We start from the raw sequence: 22,640 nt of genomic DNA, 5'->3' as shown, positions 1-22,640 counted from the left end.
TCCCAACAGAGAACATCTTCACTGAACTCCATGGCTAGGAGAGATGGAAGAAAAGACTGTTCTTCTTGCCATGTTTCTTCATCAATGAACTTAATGTCGGTTCATGATAAGTTTAAACCACTCCTCAGTGACTCAGATCTATTTTGGGAGCATATCTGATCCACAACCCTCAACTCTCTGAGCTGGACATCATGTCACCCTGTGGCCCCATTTCCTTCTGGAAACAACTGGGGGGTGGGGGGTCATCATGCTCCTCTATTTAGAGCAGCAGACAAAAGCCAGGCCAGGCAAAGTGCTCTGAGAGAGGCTCACAACCATGGTGCTAGGCTCAGGCTGCTAGTTGGCCCTTTAGCCTCTGCTGTGAGAGCATCCACCTGTGCCAGGCTGGCTGGGTGTGACTAGGATGCTCCCAGCTTGACCTCAAAAGCAGGCTGCAGCAATGTCAAGACAGGTCCCTGAGTCCTCCAGGTCCAGGCTAGAAAGGGAAATCCCAGTCCAGGTACTGCTTGCCTTTGTTGGTTTGGGTGACTCCCTGGTATGTCTGCTAGGGCTGGACCAGCTGGGTGTGGCCCTTTCCAGGAGCACTGAAGCCTGTCAGAAGGTTGAGGCTGCCTCAAGTGTCCAGGGCCATAGCTTGTCATTCTCCTGCCAAACTTTGGCCCTCTTGGGGACCTGTATGTGTGAGCAGGGGGCAATTCCAGAAACTGGCCTTGAAAACTTGCTGTTTTCTAGAGGGAAGGGGAAGAGGAGAAATGGAGGCAGCAAACAAGTTTTGTAGAGCCCACCTATGGGCTAAAGACACTGGTGGCAGAGACAGTGGGCGATGAACTAGCAAAGAGAGAGCCCTGGGCCCATGCACTCCTTCATGCTCAGAGGTCAGAGGTCGCTTCTATAATGCCCTGCTCCTCACTCTGGTGAGTCTGTTCCACGCTGGTGGGAGTTACTCACATTCAGAAAGGATGTGACCATGGTGGCGGCACCTGAGGTTAGAGCTGCCTTGGTCCAGCAGGAAATCTCTGTTTTAAACTTCTGGTACTCGTAAGCAGCGGCAGCTACAACAGGCATGCTTCTAGTTAGTAATACCATGTGAGCCCAAGGGGCAGACCAGACTAGATGATGCTCAAAAGGGATGGGCCTCCTTTTGCTCCATTGCTTCCAGAAACTGAACAGCGAGATAAGATAACCCCGGGTGCTGCAAGAGATCCTGGGAGCAGTGTCTTGCCGATTTCCTGCACTTTGACCTTCCCACACCATGCTCCCCAGGCTCCTTATTGGAGCCTTCCATTCCTTGTCGGAGCCTTCCATTCCTTGTCCTGCTCTCTCTACCCCTTCTGGGATTCTAGCTGTGATCACTGAGGAGTCAGAGCCCCTGTGGGAGCTGACATACTGTGCAAGCAGCTAGGCAGACTCCAGGCCCTCTGTGTCCCCAAATACATGTGTAGTGCCGGTAGAACCAAGCAGGGACAATGCCGACAGTGCCCTGAAGACCCCCTGGAAGTGGTTTTCCTTTATTACTGACATGTGTAAATTCTTAAGGCTGCCAAGTGAGTGAACTCAATCCAGGGCTCGGCATAAAATCCATCCCAGAAATCTAACGTGCGGCATTGGCTGCTTTGGTTTTGAGGCTGCAAAGTCAGTGGGGTCAGCCCTGATTCAGACGAAGGGATGACATGCCCTCCCACACCATGCTCCCCAGCTACCAGGTCCTTTATTGGAGCCCCCATCCTTTGCCCTGCCTACATCCTTTTTTGCCCACGCCCATTTTCTCAACATCCTTTTTCTCGGTTGTTCCATTTCTTCAAATGCCTTGTTAACGCTGTCAGAGGGAAAGAAAAGCCAACCGATTAATAAAGTGCTCATGGAAGGGTAAGGGGAGGTGCTGTCAAGGCCCTTGCAGACACCAAATGCAGGCTCTTTCTGACCTCAGAACCTGGCCTGACACGGGGGCAACTATACACAACTTCCACTGTGTCTCCACAGAGTTGAAAGCAGCTCAGTGCCAAGTGTGTGGTGTGGACACTTCCCTGCTGGATGGAGATAGAAACTCATTCCTCATCTATCAAGTGGCCTGACATAGAGCTGGTAATGATTTTCTGTCAGACAAGCCTTGGCTGGATTTGAACCTGTGACCCAGAGGTAAAGGGCAGATGTAGGGCTTCCTTTACAAGAACCAGTTGCCCATGCCTTGTTATGCTCAACTGAGATCCATTTAGTGCCTGCCCAGGCTTCCTCCTCACGCATGCATTCCGGTTAAATCCTAACTTAGCATTGGGATGAGTGGGCCATGTCCTGGGAGACAGGAAATGGAAGGCAGAGGAAGGACACGGATGGAAGGCCTGTTTGACTCACCTTGGACTAGAAGCTATATGCTCCTCCCAACAAAGATGTTGGAGCCTTCCCGGGATCTTCCCATGTTTCTAGACCAGCCAAGGCCATAAGGAACATGGTTCTGGAGGGGATTTATGAGGGTCTCATCAATTCTGGGTCGATTCCATCATTATTGGTATTGATTTTGTGTGTATATATGCATTGGTGTGGAGGCCAGGGAGCAACCCTAGTGTCATCCATTAGGAGACACCCACCTTGGGTTTTTTTTTTTTTTTTTTTTGGTTTTTTTTGTTTTGTTTGTTTGTTTGTTTGTTTGTTTGTTTGTTTGTTTTTGGTGAAGGGTCTCTCATTGAGCTGAGGCTTGGCAATTTAGGTAGGGTGGCTCGTCCCTGGGTCCTAGGGATCCCCTTGCCTCTGCTTTTCCAGTGCTGGGGTTCTACCAAATCTGTTCTTTACATGTGATTTGGGCTCAGACTCAGATCCTCATGTTGTGTGTCGAGCTCATTATCAACTGAGCAATCTCCTCAACCTTGTACTGACTGAGTTTTATTTAAAAAGGGGGTGGGCTTTGGGAGCTTTGAAAGCTTTGCAATTGACTAGTACAATGCCTCCTGGGCACAGACTGATGATCAAATCACATGTCACCATCCAACAATACTGTTTGATAATCTGAAACTCCAACATAGAAAAGAAGCAACCCATTATTCAGTTCACTGATCAGGCAAGGATTCTTCTGCTTACCAGGGTTCCAGAGACATACAAGGAAGGGTCCCATTGAAATTAATCATTTAGGGGGAGATGTGTGAACTCATACAACTTGGTACAAACTGGTGGGTGATTCCACAGGCAGAGACAGAGAACTTGTGTAGACACGTTTGGAAGCACAAGGGTTGGCCATATCCAAGACCCAGTGAAATCTGGGTTTTGTCCATTATGGTCTATGGGATTTGGTATTCAGCCTCATGGGCTTCTTCCCTCTATTTGTAAAGTGGGAATCATTACACCAGTGTCAAAATTAGTTTTTTAATGGCAAAACTCATTTGTACTATCTGTACATTTAGCAGAGTACCTGGCACATAAGAGGTGACTGACAGGTGTCAGCAGAGTGTCTCATAGGCTCTCCAGTGTTCCTGCAGGAGAAACAAACAGCTTATGAAAGGTATTTTAAGATTGTGACAGAGCGCCATGAACGGAGGCAGAGATAAAAGGGAGGTTTTGTGGATGGGATTAATAGAAAACTATCTGGGTATGGAAAGTGGGTTGGGAAGGTTGTAGTGGAAGAGAAGCAGGTGGTTGTTATGCCAACAGAGGAAGCTGGCTTGGGAGAACAGAGTGTGGAAAGGAAAGAGGTTACTGAGTTTTCATTTGGGCATATGGAGTTAGAGATTCTTGGAGACATCCATTTAGTGATACCCACAACGCAACAGGAAACAGATCAGAGTCACTGATTTGGCTGCTTCTGTTTGGAGCAGGACACTTGACTGACATTGGCCTAGAAGTTCCCACAGATAGAGTAGAGAGAAAAGTCTATGACCCAAATCTGTGGTGTGTTGGTTTGAATAGGAATGGCCCCCATAGGATCACATGTGTGAGTGCCTGGCCACAAGGAGTGGCATTGTTAAGAAGTGTGGCCTTCTTGGAGTAGGCATGGCCTTGTTGGAGGAAGTGTGTTACTGTGGAGGTAGACTTTGAGGTCTCCTATGCTCAACGGTACACAGTCTCCTGATAACTGTGGCTCGAGATGTAGAACTCTCAGCTCCAGCACCACGGCTGCCTACATGCCACCATGACGATAATGGACTAAATTTCTGAAATGTAAGCCAGCCCCAATTAAACATTTTTCTTTATAAGAGTTGCCATGGTCATGGTGTCTCTTCTCAGCAATAGAAACCCTAAGATATCTGGAGATGGCACCATTAAAGGGGTCTGTGAAGAGGGAAGATTGTTGAGAACTGCACTAGCCCCATGTTTGGGCGGCCAAAATATGTCTCGGCCTGAGCTGAATGTTGAGGCCCGGGCTGCCCCGAGTTTGGTGGCCACTGTATCCCGGTCCAAGCTGCCGCTCTGGTCCATGAGTCGGGGTTCAGCAAGAGGAGGGCAGTCTCGAGGAATGGAGACCAGACAGAGTGTGCTTCAATCCTGTTTATTCTTCAGTCTCTCTTCTTAGTCCAAGTCCCAAGTCCTAAGTTCCTAGTCCCTAGTTCCTAGTCCCTAGTGCCTCCAAGTTCCAAGTTACTTCTTCCAAGTGCCTGCTACCTAATGCCTAATTCCTACTCCAAGTTGTACTCTCTGAAGTGTCTGGTTCTGTCTGCCTCTGCCTTTTATATGTCTCACTTCTAAGCCATGCCTTTCGGTCACACCTTTAATCATGCCCTTAGGTCTTGTCTCTAAATCTGATCTCTATACTTCTAAGTCATACTCTTAAGTCACACACCTTTAATCTCACACACCTTTAATCTCACACACCTTTAATCTCACACACCTTTAATCTCACACACCTTTAATCTCACACACCCAAGGTATCTAAACCAAGATTATCGGAGTGTGCTCAGCTGTTGTAGGCTATTGTAATCCAAGTCTCATGTCAGGGTATATGGCTCAAGATGGCTGCAAAGCTGATAGCCGCTTTCTGCTAAAAGTCGGCCCCCAACAGAAGATGAGCCAGTGTTTAGGGAGTATGACACCTGATGGAGCAGAGGGGACATTTTAACTGACATTGAGGCACATTTGATGTGACCACAGTGACCACTCAGAGGCAGATCAAAGGTGGTTGATGGGAACTGGTAAGGACAGCCCCTACTGTCACCAGACTCACAGGGCATTTGGGGTAGGTAGGAAAAATAGGCCCAAGCACACAGGTGGGCCTGGAGGACCTGTAACCATGTCATTTCTGTGCTCTGTGGATGCAGCCATTTCAACTTCAGTATCCAATGTCTTCCTTTACTGATGAAACAGATTCATGTCTCAGTCTCTTGCTGACTTGTGTGACATTTAACAGTCTTCATAAGAGATCTGTTGCACAGACAGAAGTCTTGCAGCATGGGGACTGATATGGGCTAGCCCAGGTCTGACTGCACACAATCTGATTTGTGCAAGCCCCAGCCTTTGTTGAACAGTTATCACATCTGCCCCCTCCAGAGCTCTTAGCAAGTACCATGCACTGTGACTAACCGGTTGCTGCAACTACCTCACTCTGACCTCCTATCTGGCCATTCTCTAACACTTACAGTTCTCACTTTGGCTCTGTGACCTGAGATGGGGACTCTGCTCTATCTTCAGTGTGTATGGCGAGTCTTTTAGAGGGCGACAGACTTTATCAGAATGTGCCCCATGCAAGACAATAAATGATCAGAGTGGATGCCATGGTGAGCTTAATGGTGGAAAAGATACCGAAGAGGTTCTAGCCCCACTGACAGAACTAGCGCAGTGGCCACGCCCACAGCGACTCTCTGGATCTTAGGGACCTGGATGGAGCCTAGCCTGCCTAGTGAGCATGGGTCCACACAGTTGCATATTTGAAGCTAGGAAGAGCCACTGACAAGGAAAGGATTGACTTCCTCAGCATGTAACTGTCTCTGCCAATGGTCTCTGAGGGCTGCTGGACATGGCCTGTCTGAGTTTCGGACATCTTTGTACTCCTTCCCCACGAAGAGAGAACAGCATCCTTCATCAGTTCCCACTGTGCTATTTTTCTCATTGTCGTGATGAAACATCCAACAAAAGCAACTCAAAAAAGGGTTTTGGCTCTGTGGGTGCAGTCCATCATAGTGGGGATGGCATGGCGGAGGGAGCTTCAGACATTGGTCACATTGTGCTTATGACCAAGGAGCAGAGAGAGACTGGTGGTGCTTGGCTTGCCTTTTCCTCAGTCCAGAACCCTAGTTCGTGAATGGCACTACCCAGGTAGGATGAGGCTCCCCAGCTTAGCAGCTCACTTGAGAACTCTTTAAGTCTCTCTGCAGACTCATGGACACCCTGCCATGGCTACTGACTCACTGGTGCCGGCTTCTCTTCCTCCTCCCGCTTCTCCTCCTTTTGTCGGTCTCTTTGTTGGAAGAGAACCAGAAATCAGTGTCCTCATGTGTACATCTCCTGTGATCCACACCCCCACCTCTCCTGGGTGCAGTTTGCATCTGTAGTCACACTGTGCGCCCTCTCCCTCCATCATCCTCTTCTTTTTCTTGCCCTCATTGGTGGGACTTCCTAGGCATCTCAAGATGCCTCCCGATTTACTTGGTAGGACAGTTCCATTTGTCTCACTGGCCTGGTCCTGGCTGCTTAGAGACTTCATGTTTCTTAAGTAAAACATGTTTTACTTGACCAATGCTCCATGGCTGAGGTGAATCATGACATTCCCTCAAGAAACAGCAGAAGCTCTGGTTTGTATTGTGTGCTCATTCCAACCCCTCCAAAGTGTGACCCAAGTAAGATGAGAAGTGAAACACCTCTTCCACAGCCCTGCTTTCTGGAATACCAGCTGCTAAATTTATGCAAGATTGGTTTAAATGATCCCATTTATCAGCTCTGTGGCCTCGAGCCAGCCACTTAGACAGCGTCTCAATTTTCTCATTTGGAAAATGGGCTTAATTTTACCTATGTCATAGCACTGCTGGGAGAGCTAACCAAGATAATGCATATCAACTATTTGTCATCGTGCCAGACACCGAGGAAGAGCTGCACTGGTGTTAGCTGTAGGTCTCCAGCCAAACTTGTGTTTTAATAGAACACATGACATACATACACACATGCACACACACCATTGCACGATCTCCAAAAGTAGAGTTAAAAATGTCATTTCCTCCCAACATTTTTCCCCTCCTACTCCATGTGTATTGTTATTATAAGACAATGTCCTGTCTTCCCAACCCCCTTCTTTTCAAAACAAGGTCTTGTTGTCTTGACTGAATGTACGATACAGCCAAGGCTGACTCTGAATCTGTCTCCCTTGGCTCCTCCTCCTAGGTGTGCACCACAATGTGCAGCCTTGCCCTTTATTACTGCTCAACTGTGTCTGCTGAGATTAAACATCTCCGTGCTTTGGATGCCTTGGGGGTGCTTTGTCCTATGAAGGTATGAAGGCTCTGCGAACATTCTTGCCCATAGACTCAAGAAACCAAAGAACTAGATGGAAAGACACAGGCATTTAACTTTTGTCGACTAGATAGCTCCCCACAAATTCTACCCCATCTATGCTTTTACTATCAGGGCAGGAGTAGACTCCAACCCTTATCATTCTATGGAAGAGTTGAAATTTTTAAGCCTTTTGCTAATTACATAGGTTAAAGAATAGTAGCTGGCTTAAATGTAGACCCCCAAGTTTTCAAAAAGTTTTATTACATTGTGTGTGTGTGTGTGTGTGTGTGTGTGATGGCACATGTGGAGGTCAGAGGACATCATGCAGGAGTCAGTTCTCTCCTTCTATCATAGGAATCTGACTTAGCTCATCAGCCTGACCTTACCCAGCTGAGCCACTGAGCTGGCTCAATATTTTGAGCTCAGTCTACCATGTTTTTATTTTGTCTACTATCAATCACCCATTGAGAGTCTTCTTTGTCTCTTTCTCTGGAGCATTTGGAAGAAACACACATACCTTCCTTCCTCTTGTACCTTCTGGGGGTACATTTTGTCCCACACATATGGAACCTCATGCCGACTCATTCCACTGCCTAGATCAGGAACGGGAACCAGTCTAAACAAGAGAAAACGGAAAGGCTGAAGCTTCCTGCAACCAGGGAGATGGGGTCTTAGAGCATCTCCCCAGTTACAGGGAGGCACATTCAAGAAGCCAGAGAAGCTGAGATAAGTCAGTTGGTGAACTCAAGGATTAGTGTGGAGATGGGGAGGGTAGTCAGTGAGAACCCAAGAGTCACGGTGGTGAGGGACAGGTACCCTGGTAATGACCATTTAGTTTTAACTTCACATATTCCCAAACAGCCAGCATGTTCAGAGTTCCTTGTGTGTGAGCTACAGCAGGGCCTGCGTGAGCAGCAGTCACCTCAGTCAGGCATGGGCGCCGGGTGATGTTTCCTTGGCTTGATGACATCTATATCTGGAACCCACTAGTCCTCATGGTGGTAACCTGCACTACGTAAACAATCCTTAACCTTGGGTCAATAGATACGTCCTCTGTTTACATACGGATTTTAACTTGAGAAAAATGCCCTATATTGAAAGATTTGTCAACAAATATAGTCTTAGGAGACCTTGTTTGTTGTCTAAATACAATTTGAAGATAACAACAATGATGTTAATGTTTTATCTAGTTTTCCAGAATAAGAGAATTCAGTAAATAAATCCTTCACTTAAAAAAATGTGTATAAAGTACTCACTAAATCATATTAGCATGACCTATGTAGCTCGACTGATTGAGAGTGCTTCCCCCAAACTCTTGGCTGCTATTCTGAGCCTGGAGCTGGAGAACAACAGATGTGTGTGCCATACTGGAGACAGAAATGTCAACTGACAATTGCACAGGCTTCTTACAAGACTAGCACTCACTGGGAACCCAGGAGAGCTTCCTGGAAGAGGTGACATTTCTATCGGGCTTCCAAAGGGAAGAGGATTCTAGGCAACAGAAAACCCAAGGACACAGAAATCTGGCACCCTCTAACAAGCTCCTCAAAAAAGCCCTGGGGTTAGTGGAGCATCATCTTTCCCAACCATCAAAACTACAAGGGGAGGGAAGGCCACACCCCCAGCACTCAGAGTCCTACCACCCTGCCACAAGCGTTCTTTTGCCCCTTAACCCTGACAGACAATGTATTAAGGACAGTTTTTATGGCTCAGTCTGGCGGAGGTGGTTTGGTGTGTGGACATGGGTAGAGGGAAGATCCTGGTGTGTCTGTCTGTTTTGTGCTGCAATGAACAGAAGTTAATCTAAGAAATCCTTGGGCATGAGTGCCTCAGAAATTAGGTGAGAATGAGCCAGGACATTTCCAGAGATTCGTCAAGTACTCTCTGTTTAATTGTAGAATTTTTTTTTTTTTTTAATTTTCCATTCATTATAAATAACCCACTTCATCACTTAGCCATCTCTTGGAAACAATTTGGTATTTAGCATAAACACTGAGTGTCAACCAGAGGTGTGTCAGTTTAAAACAGAACAGGAAAGAATTTAAAAAATCCACAGAATCTTGCAACATGTAAAGGCTGCAGTATCACTCCTTAAAATGTCAGCCACTGAAAGACAAGTTCCAGGTGGAAAATGAGTAAACATAATCACATCTAGTGTGTTCTTCTCATGAGGACACCTGGACAAACAAGTGTATAAAGCAGACACTGGCAGTGCACAAACACAGGAAATATTTTAAGCTGACAGTTCAGTCCTAACGAGCATGAATTAAAGCAAATTTTGATTTTATTTTTTGTTTTTTTTCTTACCATGAAAAACATGCTATCACATTTGGGTAAAAGGAGAAGTAGCCAAGGACATGTCAGTTTATTTGAAAACAAAAGACATTTTTAAAGCAAAAGATAAAATGTTATCATAGCGTTTTCAGTTGAAATTTGTCGCAGTCACACCTACTGCAGGCGTCGCACAGAGAGGTAGATGTGTCGGTGGGGACCAGGGCTCAAATGACAGACGGGCTGAGTCTACAACTCTGGCAGGCAGACAACCTCCACTCCTCCAAAGCCTCCAGGGTGTAGGAGCAAGACGTGAAAACCAAACAGAGGCACTGCCTCCTCGTCCCTGCGGTGTGCTCCACAGGCTACGCAGCGTGGATCTTTGCAAGGTCCGACACCAGTGTTTTAGCTCTGCTCAGAATTATGAGGTCCCGAGACACTGACACAAAAGACCGGGTGCTAACACTGTAACACCAGCACTAACTACAATAATCATGACATAAACTACCATCAGCAGCAACACCAATGCTAACCATAACGTAACCAACACCACTGATAAGCCCGGGGAATTCTGAAAGAATGATTCATTGTGGGTCCACAGCCACCACTATCAACATCAAAGGTAGCTGCTGGGGAAACATCGAGGCCCGGCGAGGCCATGATGCCTGTTAAATCACTAAGCACAATATGAAGGAAACACAGGAAAGGGGCTCCAACCACCGTTTCAGATGATGCTGTATTTTCTACTTGGGTTCAGCGTAGGCTCTCCTGGCCATCGAAGGTGAGATCAGACAGCCCTTTTGAAAGCTGATGTCCAGCTCTAGGACTCGTCCTCTTTGACAGCTCGGTGAGTGGAAGGAAGGTCCTGGTCTTCTGGGCCAACCCTTCTTCCACCTGACTAGCAGTGTGGACGTGTAACATTAGCTCACACCCATGGCCTCATGTTGACTTTCTCTGACTCCTAAGGCGATATGATTTAATTTCTTAAGAGATGTTGTGAACATCTGTCAAATGAGGGAAGAATGTTCTCACTCATAAATTGTGTCAGATGTCTCAAGTGCGCTTAATTAAAGGGTGTAACAGGTTGCATCTTGCCAACAGGAACAATCTGGAGCCATGTAACAGGAATGCGCTTGGTCCCAGCCGTGGAATGTGAACACAATCCACTTGATTTCTGCGACTCTCCAGCTGACTGTGATGTTTGTGTGTTGCACAGGCAGCTGGGTGTGCAAGTGAAATGGGCAACTAAGCAATTATGGAAGAGAGAGGAGAAGCATACTGAGGTATGATTGCAAACATCCCAAACCACTGTCTGAGTTCACCTCAACACTCATCAGGACTCTCTTTGAAGCAGCTTATAATACATTTGAGCTGCAAACCTCCCCACCACCAGCATACTCTTGTTCTGGAACTGAGAGTTTCTGGAGTGTGTGGGAACTAATGGAAGGACTGTCTAGAGAAGACGGTATCAAGGAATGAGGTGCCTCACGCTTCTCAGCATCTCTGAGATCTATGTCCCCTGCTGAGTTGATAAGAGGCACATCACAGTCTTAGAAACAAAGAACCACATGGTGACTCAAAGTGTGTGAAAGAGACTCTGGAATCTCACTGTCCCCAGGAGGGAGGTTTCTGGATGGCATGACCTCATTTTGAATGTTGCAGTGCTATTAGAGTCTTGCACAAAGGCAGTATGAAGAAAACCTGTTAGCTTTTTGTCTCTTACTAGAACTTTTTTCCTGCCTTAGGGAAAAAAAATTAAGTCCAAAATACTGTACACTACCCATGGCAGTAACCAACAGAGTATGTTTTGGAAATAACGCTCTTGTCAAAAACATTTTAAGGCACTTAAACAGGTATATCATATTTTTTCTGTAAAAAAATAAAATAGGCATCAAAGCAACATTCACAAGGACAAGTCCTCAGAATCCCCTGTATGTACAACCCTGTACATATGTACACCGCTCCAGGAAGGCGCCTGAGTCATACTGTTGGCCTTGTCAGCTTCACTCCCTGTAAGACATGAAAACAGTTCACACTTGGATAGTGTCCACAACCAAAGAAAAAAACGTCAACTTGTACCAGGTAATGCATGCTACTGGGGGAAGAGGCCACCGATAGATAGCAGCGTCATCTGGAATGTCCCCTGTAGGTCCCCAGAGGAGTACTATACCACTACTGGAAGATGGCAGATAACTTTCAGAAGGTGAGGCCCAGTGAAAGACATTTCGGTCACTGGGGGTGCGGCCTCAAAGGGGACTACAGGACCTCGGTCCCTGACTGCTGTTCCCAGCAGTGGAAGGGTTTATTGTAGACATTCCAACCATGACCATCACAGGCCCCAAAGCAACAGAGTCACAGGTCATAGACTGAACCTTCCTTCTCACTAAGGCTTGGGTATTTATTATAGCCACAGAAAGCTGACAGGCACACTCACTCAGCTGAACTACATAACTAATCCTACCCTAGAAACACATTTCTGTCAGCTCACTGGCCAGCTGACGTCATCTTCCTAGGCCTGGCCTGTCTACTTGTCTGCGTCTGCTTGGCACTGGATGGATATATTGGAGTTTATTAGTATTATTTGCAAAGTAAAGGTGACCATGTTACCCTGAAGGCAGATTCTTAGTGTTTATTTTACTGGGTAAATAGTCCAGGATTTTTGGTTTATTCTACGTTAGTCCAGTTAAGTCTCAAAAGTTTAAGACATTTAGAAGACAAATCCACTCCAATTAATCTTTTGTTTATTGTGATTGAATAGTATTGCCAAGAATATTTGGATTGTCAAATAATTTGTTCTTGTGTCTTCTTTTGTAGTACTGGGTATTGAATCTAGGCCTCACACATGTTAGTAAGTACTCACTCACTGGGCCACATCCCAGTCTATTTAAACATTTATTTTGACACAGGTCTCACTAAGTTGCCCAGGCTGGTCTTGGATGTTTTTTGTAGCCCAGAATAGCCTTGAATTTGCTACCCCATGGCTCAGTCCCCTGTAGCAGCTAGGCCTACATAGGCCCGCTGAGTAGCAGCTAGGACTATATATTCATAGGTCCCACTGAGTAGCACCTAGGACTACATAGGCCCTACTAATTTTCATTTTTGGTCAACGCTCATCCGTTTACACTCTGAGGGAGCAACATACGTATACACTGATACACAGAAGAGAAAAATCTCCAAAGAAGGTGAAAATGAAGAAAGAAGAAAGGAAAGCAGTCTCCTGATGAATAAGAGGCTCTGTGGCCAAGCCAGCACCTGACCTTGCTGTCATTAGGTCACTGAACTGGTGATGACATCAGATAGGTTAAACATCTCAGGCTGAACCCCAGAGGCTTACTCTGAGTCTTCTAAGAGTGATACTCGATTTCTGTCTTTGTGTTATAGATAGACAGCTAAATAGAGAAGGTTTTCTAGTCCTTAGTCTAGCAGCACCGAGTTAGCACAGGACTATGGGCAAATTGTCCAGCTCTCTTGTCCTGTTTGCCAACCTGTAAAATGGACACAGCAAGTTCTGATGTAGCTTGGCTGTGAACCCAGGCAGGATACCAACATCCACTGTCTGACCAATGAAGAGAACAGGACGTGCCCCGCACATGCGTCTCCATGGGTGTGTAACCTGTGGCACCCTGTCATTCAGGGCACTAGGGACACATGACAGGGTGCTTTGCCATTGGCTGTTTCTTCTCACATATCTCCAACTAGCAGTCACCACTTTGGGGACACACGGAAGTTCCTCTTGGCAGGCCAAGCCATTAGGAGAACATCCCATTGGCATACCATGCTCTGTGCGTCATTTCCTTTGAAGCACTGATATTCTGGCTAATACTTTGAGACTAAAAGACCTATAGTAGGATATAATAGTCTATGCTAACTATGGTGAAATCAATACTGTTTGGGCTCTTTGATAGTTAACTTTTGTATTTTAATCCCCAAATACAGTTTTACCATATTGGGAAATTAAAAGTGAAAACAGCATTCTGGCTAAGTGCAGTTTCAGCCAGTTTCAGAAAAGCATGGATGAAAGGCTGGGGTCCACAAGTAAAGTGCACAAGACGTGGTAGTTCATCTTTTAAACATTCTATCAATATTCTCTTCAATACGAGTGTGTTAAGAAGTCTTTTGAAAATTGCAGTACAAATATTGAAGACATTCAACACTCATTCTTCCTGATCAAATGTATGCTATAATTATATATTTATTTGTACGTGTGAATGTACACACACACACACACACACACACACACACACACAGTGTCCTTGTGTGCAGGTGTCTTCTTCAATCGCTCATTTTTTTTTCAATCTGGTTTCTCTGTGTAGCTCTAGCTGTCCTAGAACTTACTGTGTAGACCAGGCTGGCCTTGAACTCACGGAGATCCACTTGCCTCTGCCTCCTGGGTGCTGAGATTAAAGGTATGGACTACCATGGACTGGCTACTTGCTATTTTATTGTTTGAGACAAGGTCTCTCCTTTGTCTGAGGGTAGACTGGCTTGCCAGTGGCCCTGGGACTGGAGTTAGAGTACACTGCCATGCCTAGCCTTTTCTGTAGATGCTTCAGTTCTGACTCAGGCTGTCATTCTTGAGGAGCAAGTACTTTACTTACTCAGTAATCTCCCCATGTTATTATATTTCATTAATAAAACATGCATTAGAATAATGATATACCAGAAAAAAAAAAAAGCAAGTATATGAATCATTTGAATCTAGGAAGACCATTTCAGTCTGGCCTGGATCCAAGTCAGATCTTTCTGGAGTCTCACCTTCTGCCTCGACACCATCCAAGACTTTATTGTTGGCACTAACACACTTCCCAGGAGGATCTGAGCTGGGTGGTAGATGAGCAAGGGCACGGATATCAGCGAGAGATGCTCATGACCTGCAAACACTATCTTCAGCATCGGGATTCCTGTTCAACAAAGAAGACGGAAAACAGAGGCCAAGTCAGGCTGGTGTCAAACTGACTTTCAGAACTCTGGAATGGGTCATTACTGCATTTCCTCAAGTGCATTCCCAGACCTGAAATGGGAAATTGTCAAGCAGAGCCAACAGATTTATCTTCCTTTCAGGGTACAAGGCTCTAAGTTCTACCTGGAACACATCGAAAGGGGAGGGTGGTCTGTGTTGGGTGGTGGCAGTACCTCTCACTCAAAATTGGCAGCTCCATCTTCAGGAGGAGGAAGACTATGCAATGGGTTGTTCTAAGAAGACTGGGAAGGGCTAAGGAGAGGCTAACCGTGGGTCTCCTCTTGCTCAGTGCTCTGAGTATGTGGTTGTCAGGAATCTCCAAAGATACAGGAAGATAATAGCCTTTATGTATAGACATGGTATAGACAGCTGTCAAGAGAAGATACTCTGGCTGGGCAAACAGACCTCCCAATTGCTAAGAATGTGCTCTACCGACAGCCCCTGGGTGTTATTCTCATGGTCAAAGATTCCAGTGTGCTTTCCAGTCATCAAACAATTTTGTATGTATCAGATAAACTGCAAAACTAGTGTCCACTGATGGGCTCAATGGAACCCAAATCGATGAATACTGACTGGGGTCCACCGTTCTATTCTAATCGAGTGGGGTGTGCCCATTGCTAGGCAACTCCTGCAGGCCATGCCTTTGGCTTCGTTAGTTCGAGATGCAGATGGATCAGCTGGAGTGCTACTCCTCACTGTTCACTATGGCCTTGCTCTGCAGGACTGCTGTGTACACACGGCAAGTGCTTTAAGCACCCAGCTTTCTTCTTGTTTTCCTGAAATGGTCTCTGAAAAGGGCCCAAGCTCTTAAATGTGCCTGATGGTGACGCGTAAATAACTTTTATTACAACACAACAGGGACGGTTTGGTTTGTCAGTTATTTTTGACCCTGTAATACATTTCAAACTTTTATGCAAAAATGTATTTCACGGCTGCTCTTTTTCATAGCCACACAAAACCCTGCTGCAAACTGAAAACCCTCAGCTCTCCCAAAAAGGAATCTCTCTCAGGACTTCCCTCATACATGTTGAGACATTTTCTGTCTTCTAATTTCATGTTCACTATAAAATGCAGAACAAATAACAACAACAGTAAGACAAAGAACAAAAGAAAATAAAATGCAATAGGTCTTTTGAAAAAAGCGTAAAAATCTATGCATTGGAAAGTTCGCATAGCCTTGGAAGGCTAAAGGAGGAAACACTAAGATGTAAGCCACACCCCCTTTTTGCTCTCCACTGGGGGTCCACACATGATGATACTCAGAACCTGGGGTTCATGAGCTCTGCTGCCCCTGAGGAAGGAGACCCAGGAAGAAGGATTACTGAGGTACAGAGTGAGGGAGCCAGGAGGTAACAAGTGACAGAAGTACAGAGATCTCTTGTCCTTAAAAGTGATTAGAACAGGCTTTCTGAGTAAAATGTAAGGACTATCATTGCTCAGCTAAATCATCCAAGTCACCTTTCTGTCGCCACGAACCCCAGCCCTGCGCTGTTCTCCAGCTAGCTTATGTGGGTTCAGAGGAGAAGCCAGTGCCAGTGCCGCTGCTGTTATCAAGTAACAGAATGAACTGAGAATTGTACCAGCTAACTAAACATGATGCCCGAGGGTCCCCTGGCTTCCATGAGGTAGGCAGACAAAGTAGAGATGACGGCACAGAGCAGCTCCACTCCAAGATCACCACCCTCGGTGGTGTCACTGAGAATGCCATGTGCACAGTAACCCAGGGGCACAGAGAAAGCCTGGCCTCTGCACCCCAGTCTTCTGGACTGCAGCTCCTCCAGGGCAGCAGACCGTGAGCTCCCTTGATCTCCACACCATGATGGTGCTGGGGTTTCACATGGATGAAAAGCAAAGCTACTGTTAGGGCTATGCCAACAGGGCCAGGGTTTGACCTTCTAGAAGCTTCTAGTGTGCTGATGGTCCTGCCCTTCTTTGAACTGAAGGTCTGAAGCTCTCTTATGCTGAAGGTCCCTCAGTTCATCCCTCTCATCTTCAAACACACCTTTTGTTCACAGGGCGTCAGTGAACTTCAGTCCACTTGGCTGGTGGTACCCTCAATGCTCTTGCCAGTGTGGCTGTGAAGATGGAAGGGACAGGAAGGCTCACTGTGCCACTGTGCCCGCTGCTCTGCTTCCGCCAGCACTGACATCTTCGCGGGGCACTGGTATTCAGCAGTTGGCTCCTACTGGTAGCTTGCTGTGCTCCTCCCATCTCACTGGAAGCCTGAGCCCTGCTGTCCACTTCCTCTCTAGGCATGTATGGTCTGAGAACCCTAATTCCCTGGGTCCCAGCTTCGGCCACTTCCTCCCGTCACAGCTAGTGGGTTTCCTCGTGGTCTTTTCTCCATCCATTTACTGAATCGGTAGTTCTATTTTCCTGACAGACCCTGGTGGCCTGTTTCTAACTGTGCCTTGCGTGACAGTCATTTGCCTTGCTTGAATGAGAAGGAATCCAAGATGGCTTGCAGCTGTGCAGACATTTGTCACATTAAATAGGGCCTTCTACCCACCCCTTCATGTGCCTCCTTGGTAGTTATAAATCACATCTCCTATCCCTAACCTCCCTGGCGACTAACGTTAAAAACAGGGCTGGAAACTATATGAGAGGTAAGAAGCCTGGTGTCCGGCAATGAGGCCCAGGTCCTTCAGTGACCCCCTGGCTGTCACAGCCATCTCAGTGATGGGAGGGGCACTCTAGCAATTAAAGTCACTCAATTTGTTTGGGTCTTCAAGTCTTTCTTACTTTTCCATCATTTTTTTTTTCTTCTATTTTTAGAGTTCCTCTCAACCTGTTTATTTCAACGTTGCTTTCGTTCAGCCCTCCTAAGTCCTGGCTGAGCGTGATCGTGGCAGACTCTATTTTCCAAGGACTAGAAAGAGAAGGGCGGGCAAGGCAGAGAGACAGCATGTTCCCCATCAGCAGGTCCTGTGCTGTGACATTACTCTTTTCTAACCGAAAACTTATTACGTCTGCCCTGCCAGGAGTCCAGGGATATCTGGACAATAGCTAGAAGCCACAGATAAGCTACAGGCTCCTTCAGAAGCCACCACACCAGCATACTCAACTTCTGCCACCTCGTAATGGATCTGTCATGTGGAACCGGGAAACCACTATAGTTTTTATTCCAGCAGCTTGTAGCTAGAGATACACCCTTGTCCTCTTCTCTTACAGGGTGAATAGCTCTCAGGAACATTCGTTAGTTCATTCATTCCACTGGCACTTAACCGTGTTGGCTAGGTACCAGGAAGCAGGCTGTACTCAAGCCTGGTGCTCGCCCCCTAAATGCCCAGCTGTTAAAGGCTTGGCCTCTTGGGACATATAAGAAATGAAGCCTCATGAAGGACTTAGGTCATGTGGGCTGTGCCCTTGAAAGGTCATTGGTCACCAACCTCTTCCTCTGTCTACCTTTGTTTCCTGGCCACTGTGAGCTGGAGGAGGTGCTTTGTTCCTCCACCACGTACTCATCAAACCTCATGTTCTGCCAGAGGCCCAAGGAGACAGGACTAAGTCACCACAAACTAAAATCTTGGCAACCATGGGCCCAAATAAACCATTCCTATCTCAATGACTGATACACTCAGGCACCGTGCCAGAGTGCCAGCCATTCCCTACAGAGAGTGCTCTGGGCGTTCTTCGTGCAGTCTGATGCAGGGGGTTGGGGGTGGAGATGCAGGGGACCCTGCCTCTAGATCTCACAGCTCCTTTGCTGTCTCATCCCTGCATCCCTGCCTCCGTAGGGCCTCGTGGGCCTTTCCATCCCCTCTGGCCCAGGCCACCCCTCGGCCTCTGCTCAGCTCTTTTGTCTAGATGCTCTTCACTTCTTGGTACCCACTTTATGCTTTAGCCTTCTGTTTTTCTGTTGCCTCCTCTGAGGGTGCATCCTCCAGTCTCCAGACTGACCCGCAGAGCCATCTCCACTCCTGACCACGTGACCCACACCAGCCCTGAACTTCTGTGCTCTTACCACGACCTGCATCTTGATGTTTCCTTCCCCACCAGCAGGGTCAGCAACTATTCCATATTCATCTTTGAAAATATAGTAGGTGCTCAGAAAAACAACAGCAACAAACAAACAAACAAACAAACAACAACAAAAAACAACAAAACCTCATGGAATGAATGGGTTTGTATTTTTCCAAATTCCAGAATCAAGCTACTATACAGATTATCACCTCATTTTTCATTTGTTAATTAGGAAAAAAAAGCAATAACTTAAAAACCCAAACAAATTTAGCTGAGTTTTCCTTTTAAAATAAAGTTGAAATATGAGATTCTTTTCATCTCGCTATCACTACAGTAATATAAATGAAGCAAATTAATTTTAATGCTCCCAGGTACTGATTCTGTGTCACCATGGTTGACAGGATTCAAGCAGACTTTATGCGATGGCATTTGACTTTATGGAAGTGAACACTGTGCACATTTACAATTTTACAGGGGCTTTAAGCTGTCATGCTGAAAAATGTTTATAAAACATTAATCAAAAATGCCTCTTTAATACAATGCATTGTCTGAAGGATGTTAGAAGGTGCACGCTGTAAATGGATTCCTTTCTGACGAACGTAATTTCCATGGGAAGCATTTTCCCACTGCTCGCTGAGAGCACTTTCTCGGCACATTACTACCTGATCCGAGCACTTGGGAAATCTCTAATGTGCAGCGCGCCATATTTCCATGTCACACATGACACATTTGTCTAAAATTATCCAACAGAGTTTGACACTGCAGCACACTCCATAAGCAGGGCTTTCAACTGGCATCTGCCACGCGGGGACTTCAAGCACAGCCTTTCCTCTTCCAAAGAGTGAGCAAGGGCTTTCTTTTATCCTACACCCAGGAAAGGAGAAGATAAAACGGCGTGGACAAGAACAAGCTCCCCCTAACTTAAGTATGTTTATTTTATGTTCTCTGAATTAGAAAATTCCCTTTGTATTGTGCACAACTTGCAACACTGCTGCCTTGGATAAGATGAACATTTCTTGACGGATCTTTGAGAAACGGGCATTTCTCCCCAAGACTAAACATGGATTGTTTCTTAACCACTATCCAAGGCTGTCCTGTGACTCACAACTAAACGATCTATGTTGCAACACTGTTCAGAGTTTACCTACAGTACTTGTAGCTGCATAGTATTTTTCCCTCCCTCCCTCCCTCCCTCCCTCCCTCCCTCCCTCCCTCCCTCCCTCCCTCCCTCCCTCCCTCCCTCCCTCTTGAAATGGTTTTGCTGTCAGCTTTGTTCTACCTGCTATGGCTGTAAGGAGAGAAACGGCCAGCCTCTTTCTGACGCATCACCACCCTGCCATCCCCCGTGAGTCGCATGCGGTCCCTGCTGTCACTGGCTTGCCCGCTCGCCACAACTCAGTGCCCAGAACAATCCTGGGAGTCACGGAGTTTGACAGGTTCTTGCCGCTTTGCTCAGCTCAGTTCCTCGTCAAGTTCAGTTCAGACCAGTCAAGGCCTCTTCCTCTCATCAACCCCACACACCACAGCCAGATTAATCTTCTCAAAACCCATTAATTAAAGCCAATGCCCCGATCAGGAGCTGAGTGAGTTTCCAGGGCCCATTCATCAAGTCCCACACCTACTCAACTCTAGTGAAAGATAATTACGGCCGCCATCATTTGGAAAGCGCCATTGCTTGCTAAGGGCTACGTCTGAAGAGTCTCAGCCAGTCCTCACTTGGTCTCTTGGAAGTAGGTGGCCACTTTCCCACTGATGAGGAGATGGGGGTTTAGTAAGTTCATGCAGTAAATAACTCACCAGATCCCACGCCTATAGCTAAGGCAGAGATGGACCTGCTGTAACTATTTTTAAGCATGGATTTCTGTGGACTCTACTAAAGTAAACTTCATGGGGCATTTGCTGCCACTGGCGCAAGCCTAGAACTTCAAGGTCAACCTAGATGTTGACCTTTCTCTTCATGTACAGAGGCCTATGGGCTCATCAAGACTGAGCTTGCATCACCCCCTCTGTAAAGGTGGCCTTCCTCCTGACATGTCTTCGGAAGGAAGAGGACATACTTTCTAGGCCTATCACATACTCTAGGATTGACTTAGGGAACCATTATTTTCTTTCTCTAAGTCTTCTACTGAGTTTAAGTATGGGACAGGTACACAGCACAGAATTGACTGTTTCAGAAAACATGTGAATATTTCCTATATCAAAAAAGACAGTTTTAGAACAAATCTGAGTCACTCCACTGGACTTTGAAGCTAATGCATGCCCACTCTGCTCTGGGAGAGGAGTATGTTCATCTGATATGGCGGGCGGGGGGTTGAGCCAATAAGCTTCCCATCCCGGACATTTCTTCCTGCAAAAGGTATTTAGCTACTGATCCACTCTGAGTAAGTTGTATTCATCCACTTTTCCACCATAAATAAACAGTTTGTACAAACAAGGACTGTCTCTCTCATCAAGAACCATAGTGGGATAAGCCTTCGTTACCAATCTGTGTCACCTATGTCTCCCGTTCCCAGAGGCCTGTCTAGGTGCTCCAGAGTTTGGGAAGCACGTCCTGAGCCCCAGTCCACACCAGGCTGGGCCACCTATCTTAGGCTGCGTACACTTTGCCTCCCCGGAGCAAGCATCAGCTATGAGCCAACACCCCAGTGGAAGAGAGGAAGGAACGTAGAAAAGAGTCCCTGTTTCGTCTCCCTGAGCGGCTTCCGACGCCCCAGCAGCGAGGTGGAACTCAGACCCACAAACTGTTTCACATCAGTAAAATGAACCTAATTTCTTCCTCGCTCCTAACGATAAGGAGGTAGTAAGATAATATACAACCGTTCACATTTATCTGTTAGGTTCTAGACACTGTTCTGGATGTGGTGACAGATGGACAAAGGCCCTGCCCTCAGCGAGCCAGAGGTCCTCCCAATTTGGCAGGTGGCCAATGCACAGGGCACCAGGTCAAAGCCAGCAATCGGCAAGTTCCATCCAGTAACATGTCACTGAGACCACAGCACACACAGATGACTGGGAAAAAGAGAGTTCGGTTATTTTAATTTGTCTCCCTTTTAGAAGCTATAAAAGAAACGCTATGCATGTCAGGGTGGGTGAGCCCTGCTTGACTTGGCTGTCCATCAGAGGCATGGAGGATGAGGGTTTATTTTTTTATTTTTTTATTTTTTTGTCTAGGTGGTGTATAATCTGCATGGATCTGAGAATTCCATTCTGGCACCATTCTGCGTTTTCCCCAAACTATTCTGGAGAAGTCTAAGGATGACCAGTCAAACTTTTTGCAGAGGTTCTTAGGAAAGGGACAGGACGACACAGAGTGTATGAACACTTTAATGGCTTCCGTATGCACTGAGTATTCTAACATGCAGTCTGGGCATACCTTTGCCTTGGGCTTGCTTTCTCTGTCTGGCATTCCACCTATAACAGAAACTTCTGTCATGTTATCACTGGTGTGAGCCACCACAGCATCTGAGCGTGTCTGAACTTTACAGAGAGCAGAGGGAAGCATTTTCATCCCTCCTATATAAGAAGCTGTCCCACACGAGATCCAGCCAGACAGAACACTTAGAGCTTCGCTCAGCACCTCCAGACTCTGGGCTCATGGAAGCCAGAAAGATTTGCCAGATCCAAACTGCTGGACAGTGAGTGGCCACCAGTGGCCCTGGGCAGGCTGGCAATCCCCTGTCTCTAGCAAGAGAGAAGATATCCTGCATCAGTCTAACAGATACTCAGAAAGGGAACAGGACCCTCTAACCCAAGGCCTGAGTTACATTCATAATCATCTGTTGGTGACAACTCACAGGAAAAGGGGACAAAGGAGATGTCAGCTGAGTGGATCATACCCGGTGGGCCCAGACATCCTGCTGTCCTTGAGGGGCACTGAGCACTGCTGCCCACATCTCTCTGCCCATGCAGTTGGAGTGACTGTAAGCCACTCCACTGAACCAACCCTTCCCGAGCAGCCACGGGCTACTGTGTTCCTCTACACAGACTCTTGTACGGAATTTCCTATAGATTGGCCCTTCTGCCAGGCAGTGGTGGTGCACGCCTC

At 46.6% G+C, this 22,640-nt stretch overlaps 1 protein-coding gene across 4 annotated transcripts in view; it reads right to left on the bottom strand.

Moving 5' to 3' along the window:
• Positions 1-9,667: 9,667 nt before the first annotated feature.
• Slc10a7 (solute carrier family 10 member 7) overlaps positions 9,668-22,640 on the bottom strand; it is a 210,231-nt gene continuing 197,258 nt past the window's right edge. For all 4 annotated transcript variants that reach the window (XM_076915436.1, XM_034522873.2, XM_034522871.2 and 1 more), the window contains 2 exons: positions 14,428-14,573; positions 9,668-11,682 (listed from right to left, as the gene is read on the bottom strand). In XM_076915436.1, the coding sequence (XP_076771551.1) occupies positions 11,653-11,682; positions 14,428-14,573 (176 nt within the window). In that variant the 3' untranslated portion in view covers positions 9,668-11,652. The remainder of the gene's footprint in view (positions 11,683-14,427; positions 14,574-22,640) is intronic.

This window comes from Arvicanthis niloticus, chromosome 18, assembly GCF_011762505.2.
Source record: "Arvicanthis niloticus isolate mArvNil1 chromosome 18, mArvNil1.pat.X, whole genome shotgun sequence".
Classification (NCBI taxonomy): domain Eukaryota; kingdom Metazoa; phylum Chordata; class Mammalia; order Rodentia; family Muridae; genus Arvicanthis; species Arvicanthis niloticus.
This window is presented reverse-complemented; position numbering and strand designations above follow the sequence as displayed.